This window comes from Cornus florida, unplaced genomic scaffold, assembly GCF_030987335.1.
Source record: "Cornus florida cultivar Cherokee Brave unplaced genomic scaffold, ASM3098733v1 CherokeeBrave_3.0.0_Hap2_Chr02, whole genome shotgun sequence".
Classification (NCBI taxonomy): Eukaryota; Viridiplantae; Streptophyta; class Magnoliopsida; order Cornales; family Cornaceae; genus Cornus; species Cornus florida.
This window is the reverse complement of record NW_026775572.1, coordinates 11,560,001-11,574,658: the sequence shown is the minus strand read 5'-3', so window position 1 is coordinate 11,574,658 and position 14,658 is coordinate 11,560,001. Positions and strand designations below refer to the sequence as shown.

Genomic DNA, 14,658 nt, shown 5'->3' with positions numbered 1-14,658 from the left:
TAAGCATACTTTAGGAGTATTTTCTACATTTAACCATACTCACAATAGTCATGTAACAATGAAAGAAAATGAATATCATATCATAGATGCTGCATTCAAACTCCAGTGTTTAAGATTTTCACATAACGCAACTACACAATTATAACATCCACAAATATAAATGTTCACAACTTCTTTCCTTACCTTTTGAACTTATGCACGGTTTTTAAATTTATAATTGAGTAGACTGGGTCGGTCCTAGGATTCCTATAATTTTGAGAGGCCTGAGACGAACTTTCAAATGCGAGACCCTTTATACATAAGGTTTCACACGCACAAAAAATTTAGAAGAGTGCAAAATTTTCATTAAAATGAGACGATAAACACATAAAATAAATTAATGTTAAAAATCCACAAAACAAAACCGATCTTGGTGCTGTATAATTAGCATAATCCAATTTAAATAAAAAATTAAAAGAAAATATTCAATTCTACTTAGTCACAAAAATCAAAATTCAACTTTATATTAAAGTAAATGGGATTGTCTTGCATTTTGATCTGCAAAATTATCAATTAACGTATTTCAATAAAGTTTCTTCAACATATCTTTTTCAATATATGTTGGAAAATTATATGTTTCATGTGACATTTAAGATATAATCATCCTTATACTAATATGCTATGAGATAATTAACAATATGTTAAGAACTGATTAATTAAATATGCAAATATATATTAAATTAAATATGCAAAATAAAACAATAAATTAATAAATAATAAATAAATAACTTGGATTGAGACTAGTATTGAAAACTATGTCCTTAAGATAATTTACGCCCCGCATGGTGCTGACGAACTTTGTGACGCTTGTCTCCCAGGATACAACGGTTTACTTCCACTAGTAGCAGCACTACAAACTCGTGGATACGGCGAATCTCCTCTGTGTAATACTCTCTCTGACTTAAAAATGCATCTATACTATATAAATGCTAAATTGGATGCAATCCGAACCAAATGGTTCAGACCAATCTTAATATTGTTCGATGAAATTGGATTAAGGTCTAAGTGGCTCGGACCACTTGACTTATGGTTTAAACCCACTTGGGTTAGGTTCAAGTCTAGAGAGGGAGAAAGAAAAAATTGAATTGAACGAATTGCAAATGGCAGCCTAAGGGGGTATTTATAGAAATAGAAGTGTTTTTTAGGATTGGATGCGTTTCTTTATCATTGGATACAACCATTTATACGTGTCTTTTCATTGTAGGACACAACTATTTATATGTGTCTCTTCATCACTGGACACAACTATTTATATGTGTCTCTTCATCACCGAACACAACCACCCCAATTGGTTGCAATGGTTCACATGGTGTCTGTTCACCACTAGATACATCAACTCCAATAGTTTGCAATGGTTCACATGGTGTCTGTTCACCACTAGACACATCCACTCCAATAAGTTTTGTCTGTTCATTTTAAGTTACATCTTTTCATCCCATAACTAACCAGTAATCACACATGTTCAGTCAAAGACATCTATTGATGACTAATAAAATAATTTTCATTCACAATTTCTAACAATCCCCCACATTAATGGAAATTGGATGCTTAAATGTAGAACATGATCATGTAGACACTAGAGAGAGTATAGTCGAAAAGTTACTGCATCGGGATAGGTAGTTTTTGGCCTTGAACCTTCCCTAGTGTATTATTATCGGATTTACTGGCTAACCAGTGAACATGATGTCTTGAACTGTTCAGCCGTTGATATAAACCAAGACAATAGCAAACATATAGTTCCCTTCCTCACATAATTGGTTCTCATTGTTGTGTTCATTTTGGCCCTGAACAACTCCTGGTATTCAATGAGTGCTCTAGAAAACTTAGCCTTTATAATTCTCATAGAAGCGGTCCCACTTCACACTCATATGTGTTCATTTTGGCCCTGAACAACTCCTGGTATTCAATGAGTGCTCTAGAAAACTTAGCCTTTATAATTCTCATAGAAGCGGCCCCACTTCACACTCATATGTGTTCATTTTGGCTCTGAACAACTCCTGGTATTCAATGAGTGCTCTAGAAAACTTAGCCTTTATAATTCTCATAGAAGCAGCCTCACTTCACACTCATATAGGTGATTTCTTATTAAGAGTATCCTACCATACCCCACTTGAATTTTCAAGCTATAAGAGTCATTAGAAGCATAGTTTATCCTAATCCTCGCAGTAGGTAGCACTATCTCATTATAAAAATGGGTAAAAGATTTATATCTTCCCAGTGCTTTTGGTGAGTCATTCAGAATTTCTGTTGTCCCTTTGAACCTAGATCTTGGGATTTTTAATCAGTTAGGCTGGGTTCCCATTAAAATGACTCGTTAACTTTCGGCTTTTAATCTCATTCCCCTCGATGATCTATACAATTGCTCTCTAGTACAACTTTCAATTTTATATGTGGCCACAAGGTTTTGTATAGAAATATTACACTCTGCAGAGATTTCTCCAGTTGAGAGCAACTGTATACTTTGTGTCCTAAAATTGCTCATTGTTAGCAATATCCTTTTCTTTAGTGGCACAGGTGTAGACTTATTTTGAAATGTCCTCTAAGTTAAGTATATTGACTTTTCTGTTTGATTTATTCAAAGTTTCTAACTTTGATTCTTTAAAAGAACATACAACTATACCTTTAATATTAAAGACAAATCAACTCTGGGATTTGAAGTCTTTAATATCTCACATCCGGATTGCATCACTGTTATACCTCAAATTTAGTTAGATACCTCGATCTATACAATATTGGACTTAGAGTGTATCTCAACTACCTAAATTTTTATTTTTATTTTTTTTTTTCATTTTTTTATTTTTTTCCCATTTCAATGATCCTATTCTGAATTGAAAGTGTGCAGTTAATCATAATTATTAAGACATCTTACAATCTTAACCGGTGATATACTTAGACTAGTATTTATATTTGAGATTTGCATCTACAAAAGTTAGTTAGGTTTTTGTTATCATAACTAGTATTATCTCAATCTCATTTTATTGAGAATATGATATGTTATCAGATGTTAAATCTTTCATATCAAATATTCTAATTAGTATATCATTAATTTTTTTAGACATACAATGACTTATGCATCACATTTATGTCATTGTCTCGGTACCAGCTTTAATCCACTAAAGGACTTATAAGTTTGCACACTTGACTCTTCAACTAGAACAAATAACTCAGCTCTTCAGCTAGAAAACGAACTCTTCTAGTTGTTCCATAATATTTTCCCCATAGGAAACAGCATACACTATTGTTATAATACTATAAATGATTTTTGGTTTTATCCTAAAGCTCTTAGGACTCGGAACCCCCCATATTTATAAATATTTCTCTTAAGATGAGATGTCTCGTAACAAATTTCATTTATGGATAGTATCACTTCCACGATTTTGGAATAATCCTGAAATTGTATTTATTATGGTTTTCTAACTCTTGAAATACCATATACTAAATACTTCACCTCATCCACTTTTCCATATTCGCCTATCAATAAGCATGTATAATAATCTCTAGTGCATATATACTCACTTTATCACTTTATCTCTACCTTATTCTTATAATAATTCACCGATATTACTGTTAATTAATGCTAGAGATATTGATTAGATGAGGCTCTAATTAAATATTTGTTTCTACATTTCTCATCTTTATGACTTGAGTTATTTATATTTATGTTCATGTTAACTCGGTCATATTAATATTTCATAACATTTTAAGTGTCACACATCACATAACTCAATCATTTAAGTAAATAACTCGCTTATTATTTAAGCTTTGGATACATCACCACATAGTAAACACTCACTTTTCAGCTATCATTACTAGTTAAAAGTGAGTTCTTAGCTAGCATTTCTGGCTTAGATTAAACACACTCTTCTCATATCTCATTACTAGGTTATGATGAGCACCCACTTCTCTGTTATTACCACTAACTTGAAGTTAATTTTGCTCAGTTATCAATTCTAGTAGCTCTTAACTTTAATACACACTTATCTAAGTAGTTAACATTGGTAGTAGAGTAATTTATTTTGAAGAATATTCTTCAAAAAATACTACTCCTCAAGTAGTATTATTCTTTTCTACATGAGCAGATATGATGTATAGTTCAAATAACTTATGGCTAAAATGGATACTCATCACCCTTGTGTTTTTTACTACCAAGTTGAGATCGAGAACCAACTAACAAATTTTCATCTTCCTCTTAGGTTATGTGCACATCATTAATCATTTTAACTTATACTAAGCTAACCAGTTTGTAGCTCAGTAACATTTTAGTTTTTAGCTAAATTGTATATTATAGCTAACTAACTTGATTTAACTTGTCTCAGTGTACTAGCTTAGTATATCTATAACATTTTTCATTAAATTCTTTAGAGTTATCGAAAAATCTTCTCTTATTCAATCCATTCACAGTTATACATGTCTTAAACATTAGTATAAATTTTTTTTCCTTTACTATCGGGAAAATTGTTATAGCTAGACTAGTGAATTTTTTTCTGTTGTATTAAATACACAAACTAATTATGAACTCATAGAAAATTAATAATATCACACATTAAATAAACTATATTGTAAAATTGAATTATTATACGAACTAAGTAATTCAACTACATAACTTAATATTATAATCTCAAATAAAAGTAAGCACTTATATAAGTAATATTGAACACACATAAATAAAAAAGTTTAATATTATATCTTATGATTAATTATATCACATAATTAATCTAAGAAATAATAATATTCAGGAGAAGACTTTGCTTCCTTTAAACTTTGTGGTTCATTTTCTAATAAACATGCTAGAAAATCAGGATCAAAAGATTTAGACGTTTTAACTATCTTGCTACGTCTAAGCTTATCCTTATTTTCATTGTATGATTTATGCACAAGAAAACGATATACACCACTGTTATGAGCATAACCTATCAAAGATTTTATGTAACGATCTACTCTACCACATGGTATGATATTGTCCACTTTGGGTTTTTATCCCAAAAGGTCTCATACCAATTGGAGATAACTCCATCACATAAAAACACTTCACATTTCCCTTACCTAAGCAATGTGGGATTGTGCACCTGTAACTCACCCAGTGTGGTAGCCTGTCGGTGACTCTTGCACACGCCCACGGCATACCCACCCACAAGGTTGACACATTTTAGGTCCCACTTTATTCTTAGGAGTGGGAACTGCAACCTTAGTTAGACACCCACACACTTCTAAGAATTTATAGAATGTTTTTTAACCTTTCTATTCTTCATATGATGTCACATTAGTTTTCTTTTGAGGTATTTTATTGAGAACATAATTTGGGGAAAACAAAACTTCCTGCCACAAATTCTGAGTTAAATCAGAACTTGTTAACTTAACATTCGGCATTTGTTCATGAATGATACCATGTTCTAAACAAATATCAGCAAATGATACTTCGTATTCACGAACACCTTAATTTTTTTTGCCAAGTTGATTTTTGACCTCATTTTTGTAATATTTAAACATTTCTAAGGCTTTATCTTTACTTCCTAGCAAATATAGATAATATCATCTTCTACAATTATTGATAAAAAGAATGAAATACCTTTTCCTACCTCTAGTTGGAACAAATTTAAGATAAAATAATATACTACATAATATTATATTGCAAAATTTAATATTAAATTATTTAATAATTCAATAATCTACTTATATAACATACTTCAATTTCATATAATATTGAACACATCAATATTTAACGTACAATAATGTATATAACATTACTTTATTATATCTCAATTATTAATATAATTTTAATGGTTTATATCTTAAATAGAAGCATATAATAAAATCTACGCAAGGAATAAATTATCTTAAGATTGTTGCAAAATTATATGTTTCATGTGACATTTAAGATATAACAACTCTTATACTAATATACTATGAGATAATTAATAATATGCTAAGAACTTATTAATTAAATATGCAACTATATATTTAATTAAATATGCAAAATAAAGCAATAAATTAATAAATATAAAACATGGACCGAAACTAGTATTGAATACTATATCCTTAAGACAATTTAAGCCACGCATGGTGCTGATGGACTCTGTGGTGCTTGTCTCCCAAGATACAACGGTCTGCTTTCACCAGTAGCAGCACTACAAACTCGTGGATACGGCGAATCTCTTCCGTGTAATACTCTCTTTGACTAAAAAATGCATCTAAACTATATAAATTCTAAATTGGATGCAATCCGAACCAAATGGTTCAGACCAATCTTAATATTATTCGATGAAATTGGATTACGGTCTAAGTGGCTCGAACCACTTGACTTATGGTTTGAACCCATTTGGGTTGGGTTTAAGTTTAGAGAGGAAGAGAAAAAAAATTGAATTGAACAAATTGCAAATGGCAGCCCAAGGGGGTATTTATAGAAATAGAAGTGCCTTTTCGAATTAAGTGTGTCTCTTCATCATTGGACACAACTATTTATATGTGTCTCTTCATCACTGAACACAACCATTTATGTGTGTCTCTTCATCACCGAATACAACCACTCCAATTGGTTGCAATAGTTCACATGGTGTCTGTTAACCACTAGACACAACCATTCCAATTGGTTGCAATAGTTCACATGGTGTCTGTTAACCACTAGACACATCCACTCCAATAGATTGCAATGGTTCACATGGTGTCTGTTCACCACTAGACACAGCCACTCCAATAGGTTATGTCTGTTCATTTTAAGTTACATCTTTTTATCCCATAACTAACCAGTAATCATACATGTTCAGTCATACATCTATTGATGACTAATAAAACAATATTTATTCACAATTTCTAACAATAGATACCATAATCAATCCATTCAATCTCTCTTCTTATACCGTCGACCGTAGGTAAGATTTAATCAAATTTAATTTTGAAAGCGGCTCTCTGCAGATGCAAATGTAACTGAGATAGTCAATAATGCTCTATATGCAATCCAAGCACTTGAAAAACAATAATCTAGCCTTTTAACAAAATTCAATATTTCAATTGTCTTTTTTTGTTCGTCTTGGCAATGTTTCTTTTAAGACTTCTAACTTTGAAAATAATTTTGTCCCATCAATGTCATCAACCATGCCATATTTTAGGAGATTTTTAAGGTATTTTTGGAAAATGTAACACTCAATTGCACCCGTGAGTTAAAAATAATTTAATAATAAAATGAACCAGTTTTCGAATTTAAATATAAAAATTTCTTTTTACTTTTGAAGGGATGAGGCATAAACAAATTATTGATACCATACAAATTATTGTATTACATATGTAAATTGATATTATAAGTACGTGTGTTTATCCTTATAATTTTTTTTAAAAAATTATTTATTACAATAAATTTATATGACATGTAAGTGTGTGTATTGTATTTTAATTATATATGAAATTTATGGGCTGAAATGGACATGTGTTTAACTTTTAATTAGTTACTAGTTTTACATGAGACTATGGGAAGTGAAGACATTTTTAACATATACTACTATAATTGCACAATAATTTTAAATTTAAAGCCTTTTTAAATTGGAGGTTCTATGCGACCACCTATGTCTAGGGTGGGTCGGTGTGTAGATATTGTCTGCAGTGCTTCTTGGTTGAATCGGCCCGAATTGCTGAAATCACAGAAGACTCTTGCGCGTGGGGAATGGCAATCACAAGACGTATAATGGGCGGCATGTGTGTGTAGTCTAAACTGGGGTCAATCACAATCACAAGTGAGAGGGAGGGGTTGGATAAGGATTGGAATGAACCCTAATTACATTGACATGCCCAAATTCACACCATCGCCAAGTGGTGTGTTGGTTCAACCTCAACCTGCGCTGAAAAGAAAAGAAAAAGATAGCGAAGGTGTGACAACACAATGAGTTGAAAGATTCATTTAAGATCTTCAATGCTTAAAGCGTGATGGATGGATAAAACACATACTCCATTAAATATCACACACAAATGAGTTGGTTTTTACGTGACACAGAAATAAGTCCCATCACTCACTCACGTCACATGCCACCCGTCCCCACAACACTTCTTCTTCCTTAGCTACTACTCAACCCCCCTTCTTTTACTGAGTCCTAATTAGTCATTACTTGTTTCATCGCGATGACTAATGTTAATGTCACATCTTTTCTATAATTTTGAAAAGACAGAGAAATTTTAGTATATTTTCTTTCTTTGCATCAATCTAATCTATGTTGTTTAGGAATTGGTTTGCCTATTTGGTCGATTTAGGAGTCAACAAATGGACTTGTAATGATATTTCTATTTCAATAATATTGTGTTGAAACATGAAACATATTAATTTTATTCGTGAAATGTAAATAGGTTTGAATATGATGTGAGTTGAAAATCTTTGAAGTATGACTGAGTAAGTATTAAATATGCTTTTGGTACAAGAGCTATTTATGCACAATTCTAATGACCACACCGAATATATTCTTGAGAAAAGATATCATTAGTTTATATTTACCTATTTATATGAGTGTGGAGAATTACGAAGAAAAAAAGGGTCCGACATCGGAGAAAGTGAAAGTCGAAAGTCACTTGGCATCTTCTATTCCAGAAAAAGAACACACTTAAACAGTTCACTAGATTGCTCATTAATAAAAGTTAATGTACTTAATTATTAATTATTGTTAAACCAATACGACTTTTAACGAACCACCACATCACTTTTCTCGACACAGAGCCATGATTCCAATGTTTCGCGCTAGGCATTTTCCAAGATCCAGCTAATTAATGAATTGTTTGGCAAAGATACTCAATATGGTGGTCCGTGCTTACCCACATGATCACATTAAAAAAAAAAACAAAAACAAATACACCGTAATAAAACCATCTCTTATAATTATTTTAATTAACCGCTATCAAATTCAAATTCAAATTCATTCAATCAAATAAGTATTAATTCCAACTCTAAACAACTCATTTGGTAATGGGTTTGATGCCACATAACTTAGATTCAAAAGGACATCAATTGTATGTAAAACAAATAGAAACAAAATTTGGGTATGTAGCAAAATTTCTACTAATAAATATTATTGCTATTGATTCCCATCCACTATAGGTGGTCGGGTTCGTAATCAATTGCCACAAACACCTACCTACACCATACACCACCAAGTATGGTATAAAGTTGCGTACAGACGAATTTGTAAATAAAATTCAAAGCAATAAAAGAACAAAACCTACTGGCAACTTATTAATTACATACCAATGCCACTCCAAATCAAACAAAAAAGAAACTGTCAAAAGCACTTGGTTGTACCTCGAGTCAAACAACATTGATTGAACGAAAGCTGTTGCAGTCTACCCTCGATCGAAAAACAGACAGGACTATTTTAATTTATTTCCACTGACACAACCCCCAAAAAACCCCTATTTCTTCTTTTCATTTTCACATGGACCCCAAAACACAACAATCTGCAAATAGTCCCTCTCTTCTTATTTTTTCTTTCTTAATTCTACTTCCACCAACAATTTCCTATTCCAAACTAACCACTACTAAAACTACCCTTTTTCTTTCTAAATATTATCTTCTTCTAAACCTTCTACCTTCAATTTTTAACCATTTTGTAAACACAAAACAAATACGACCCAGAAGATTTAAAAAACGCCACAATCGGGTCAGTAAGTCCACTCCTGAGGAAGCCGGACCACCTCTTGGTTGTTCATCACTGCCTGCGACCGGATGTTATTCCTCTGTTGACCACCCACAACATCATTTTGATACTTCATACCACCATCTACATTCCAAAAACAAAATAATCAATTTACATAAACACTATTTTGTATACATATAGTATATAATTAAAACTATGTATGTGGAGCATACCGTAGTTAGTAGAGAAATTTCTGTTGTAACGAGGCTGAAGCTGCGGCTGAGCATCCATGGTGTCCAAGTTCAAGTTCAACGCCTGCACAACTCTGTCTGGAAGTAAAACAGTCGAACACCCTGCAATCAAACACCAACTATGTACTATATCAGATCAAAATGAACAGATCAAATCCCCAAAATGAGTAAAAACAACGGATCTGATCAATGAATAACAACAAAACCCTAGTAATATGTACGAGAGAGGACCTGAATTCTTGCGAGTTTCGGAGGGGTTATTCATGCGACGAGGCAAGAAGACACCAGTTCCTGCACATTCCCGTTTAGTGCCGGCCCCGGGGTTTCCAAGAAAAACAGCCCTCATTCCTGAACCAGGTTGTTGCTGCTGAGATTGTTGCAGAGTAGGCCAAGCAGATGGAGATAATCCAAGCGGACGACCACTACAATTCCTTCCTCTGTTCGCCTGTTGCTGCTGCTGGTGATATGGCACAGGCACGGTCCCCTTAGACTGTCCCCAATCCGCTGAGCTCTGTTGATGTTGCTTCATCATCATCTGCTGCTGTTTTAGCTGCTCAAACTGTTAACAAAACAAAAATACTAATCAGCACCATGTACACATGCAAAATTAAAAGTAAATTATGTGTTGTTTTTAGGCTTACTTGGGTGACTTGCAATTGCTTGTAAGAGTGAGTTGGATTGGAGTGAAACCCAAATTCAGGGGTAGTGTGTGAGTTTTTCTTCACAGGGAGAGAAACTGGACTGGGGTTTTGTGGAGGAGGAGCAAGTAGTCCTCTGTTCTGGTAATACCCAATACCTTCTTCAAGCATCCTCATCCTAGCCACCTCCCCTGCAGCCGCATACAGCAGATCCCAAGCGGACCCATTCCGCCTCGGCGCCGTCGCAGTCGGCGGCGACGACATCTCTGAAGCACAGTTTGGGCTTCCACGGCTCGACCCCTGCTTGCAACCACATCCACCACCATTAACTGCGCATAGTGTCGATTGGGGCGAACAAGACATAGACCATGACTACAAAACAAGAATCCCCAAAATAAGAATACGAAAGGATAAAAACAAAAAATAAAAGCACAAAAGAGTAGATCATATACTAGTGGAGGTATACCTTGGGTTTGTCACAGGCTAAACTAGAGTCAGATTTCCACAAATCGTTGTGGAGAGTGGAGCGAGCCATTTGGCGAGTCAACCCAGTAATGAAGTCATCTTCATCACTCTCTGTCTCGGTGGAACCATGCACCGACTCAACAGGAGAACTGAGATCGGAGTTGGGAGAAGAAAAATCGAAGGGAAAATGAGTGAGCATGTTTGGGTGATGCTTGCTGTTTGCGTAGTCCATGAGTATATCGTCGTCAGTGAGGAACTGAGAAGGAAGCCAGAACTCACCGTCGTTCAACTCGTCTGCCATCTGGGAACAAAACGCCTACAGATACAGATATAGTAACCGATAGATACAAATACAATAAAGAGATGGAGAGCAGAGGAAGATATCACATTGGGCGTGAGTGGGTTGTGTATGATGAGGGTGTGTGTGATGGTTTGTTGCTGCCTTTTTAAGATTTAATTATAGCCAGCCCTTGGAGTTTGCTGCTTCTGCAGTCCCAGGGACCCAGCCAAAGCAGAAACTAAAGAGGAGGGAGAGAGAGAGAGAGAGAGATTTGAAGCACAAATTGTTCCGGATAGTGTCTTGCAAGAGGCTGGTTTTCTGAGAGAGAGGAGGAGGCAGTCTTTATATTGTAAATTCACAGAGAGGAACACTGGTACTGCTTTATTCACTCGCTGCAGGTATAAGTGAGAGAAACGCGCTTTACAGAAATAAATAAATAAATAACAAAAACAAAACAAAAAGTGATTTTTATCTTTATAAATAACGGAAAAAAAAAATGGAAAAAAGGAGAAATGACACAACCTAGCTCAACTAGTATTATAAAAAACGCAAATATTTTATTTATTCTGGTAATTACAACAAAGAATTTCGCCAGTTACAAAATTTTTAAAATATAATAATAATTAATGAATAGTCAATCCTACCATAATTTGTTTTTATTTCAGTCTTCTTGACACAAGTTTACTCACAACTTATGGAGCGCTATCAAATAGGTAAGTTTTTGAGTAAGTGGGTAAATACTCACTCATGACAATTTATATCAAAATTAAACCAAATTTTTGATCCGTTATTACGCCAAGCGTCCGACTCGAAAGGTGTTCGGAGCGTTGCGATAGGAAATAATGTTACAAGGAGTATTTGTTTCATATCATATCCGAATGAAAAGTGAGAGAGATATATATAAGTGCCTATTTATAAATTTTTTGAATGTAAAAATTTATTTGGTTTGTCACCAAAATATATATATAGTCAACCAAATAAATTTTTGTATAATTTTTTCATCTTTAATTCTTACAAAATTGAATCCAACTGGCCCTGACGGTGTTTTATTTAGTGATGAAAACAAAAGAGAGAAGATGTTTTAAAATATGAATGATTATATAAATAGAGCGTGGATTAACTTGGTGGAGGAGTTTGGATGATGAGAGTAGTTGGGAGCACACCGTCCACCTGACAAATAGGAAGCATGTGAGGGAGTGGGGATGTTTTCACTTCCAAGTCCTCCAACTAGTAAGTAGTAGGCAGCCACAACGCCGCCTTAACCAGCTGTGTATGTGTGTGTCGTGGAGGCAGATTTACTTGCAGACATTTGTCCTCATCCACTCCACATGCCTTCATGCTTTGCATGTAAGTAAAATGCTTTGTTTTTAGCCTTTAATTCTTTCTTTTTTCTTTTTTCCTAAAAAAAAAAAAAACTTTGCTCTTTCTTCGCCCTTGGTTTTCACCGGTACATTCATCAACTTTCCTTTGATATATTAAATTAAAAAACTACCCTCAATTTAGAAATACTACTTGGTTTTTTTAGTAATTCAACATCAATCTAATTTAAGCATATAACTAAGAAACCAACTTGATTTTTAACTTGAATATACAGATTTTATATGGAATTCCAGAATTTATAGGCAGATTGAAGAGTTTGATTCCCTTTTTTTTTTCACAAGAGAAAGACAAGAAGAATAATGTTGATAGAAGAATTTGAGTTGAATTTCAACGATGTTGAACGGTTAAAGAGTTTATACCATGAGTTCAGTTTTAAAGTTTTTTTTTAAAGATAAATTTCACTTACCATTATTTATATTTGTCAATATTCTATATAAACCCTCTCTCGATTTTGCAATTCTAATTATCTTTCCTAAAATTGTGATTTATATCATAATGTTTCTGCTATTAAGACAACTCACGGAGACAAATAGAAGCTGCAAAATGGATTGAGCTTTACTTTTCGTTGAACAAGCACAGGTGACGGGAAAGTAAACAAATACAATGGAAAATAAATGAAATTTATACTTAGTTTTTGTTTCATGATCAATAAAATAAATATGAGGTAGAGCAAGTACAGAATATATAAATTTGTCATGTTATCCTTTTCTTTCTATTCATTGATGTCCATCCTCAAAATCTTTTAACTTCTAATTTATTTAAGTGGAACCAAAATATGAAAGAAATCTCTATTTCTTGTTTCTCTCATTATTCTTTTCCGTACGATTGATGTGAATGTAAATGTTATAGAGGCTGTCCATTTTATAGGTAGAAAATATGAAAGGAAAATGCTTTCGGTGCTAGACAACATGGAGTCGACCCGGAAAGCGTAAAAGCATGCGCGGCAAAAGTCATTTTCAGTTTAAAATAACTGGAATCCATAGCTAGAAGATCGAAATACCATCGAGATGCTTTCTCCATTTAATTTCTATCCAGCTAAATTTTCTTGAAGGTTTCTCTTTCTTTCTTTCCTGCCAATCACTATGGCTCCGTTTGGTTAGATAAAAATAAACAAGAAAAGAAAAGAAATAAAAAATAAATAAAAAGTAAAGTGAATGGGAAAAAAATTATTTTCTAACATGCATTTGGTTAGAATGAAAATTTATTCAAAAAAATTGTAAAAAAAAATATTAATTTGTTATTTTGGATAACATAAAAGTGAAAAGAAATCGATTAAAGATACCAAATTTACCCTTATAATTTTAAATACTAATAAATAAATGAATTTGTATTTATTGATGTATATTTTTAGCAAAGAAATAGTAAAATAATTGATTATTAAATTTAATAATACAATTATTTATATTTAAAATAAGACTTCATAATATTTTCTGAGACAGTAGTAAAACTAATTATTAGTGTATGAGAAACGAAGCTTAAAAAAAAAAACACGGAGATGTATTGATGGCATACTAATTTTTTTTAGAGAGATTTGATTATATTTTTGTTGTTGCCAATTATATATGAATTTGTGGAAAAACAAAGAAAGGTGAAAAAAAAAAAAAAAAGAAAGAAACAAAGAAAAAGTTAGTTTTGCAGAGAACTTGCCTTTTAGAGATCCAGTACAAAAATAAAGTAATAAATTGTTTTTCACTATTAGGTAAAATAGTAATGTCAAATTAAAAGGCAAACATTTCACGCGAAAAAATTATTTCCCTGTGTTTTGTACATGAAAAGTTTTAAGAGAAAATAGACAAGTATAGAAACAAAATTTTCCATTAGTTTTCTCTTTCTATCTATCTAAACTCTAAAAAAATTTAAAATTTTTTTATTTCCTTTCCTGTCGATTTATTTAATGCAAAATTTCATCTTCGATAATTCCAAATCATTACCCATTTTAGAGGAATAATTGGATTGAAGGAGTCACACCAATCAAATTGTAGAATAATAATCCTCTAACAGTT

At 32.8% G+C, this 14,658-nt stretch overlaps 1 protein-coding gene across 1 annotated transcript; it reads right to left on the bottom strand.

The window, feature by feature from the left end:
• Positions 1-9,051: 9,051 nt before the first annotated feature.
• LOC132293602 (uncharacterized) lies at positions 9,052-11,599 on the bottom strand. Its single transcript, XM_059791142.1, has 5 exons — positions 10,997-11,599; positions 10,534-10,902; positions 10,124-10,451; positions 9,875-9,994; positions 9,052-9,785 (listed from the first exon to the last, which is right to left on the bottom strand). Exons 1-5 carry the CDS (start codon positions 11,294-11,296, stop codon positions 9,667-9,669), a joined length of 1,236 nt encoding a protein of 411 aa, XP_059647125.1. The 5' UTR covers positions 11,297-11,599; the 3' UTR covers positions 9,052-9,666.
• Positions 11,600-14,658: the final 3,059 nt, after the last annotated feature.

What these genes read in the sequence shown, in the direction of transcription:
- LOC132293602 (XM_059791142.1), bottom strand. Translation starts at nt 11,296, where the DNA reads ATGGCAGACGAGTTGAACGACGGTGAGTTCTGGCTTCCTTCTCAGTTC. An exon ending in TAGCCTGTGACAAACCCAAG is followed by an intron (nt 10,903 to 10,996) that starts GTATACCTCCAC and finishes CTTGTTTTGTAG; the next exon opens with TCATGGTCTATGTCTTGTTC. An exon ending in CGAAACTCGCAAGAATTCAG is followed by an intron (nt 9,995 to 10,123) that starts GTCCTCTCTCGT and finishes GTTTGATTGCAG; the next exon opens with GGTGTTCGACTGTTTTACTT.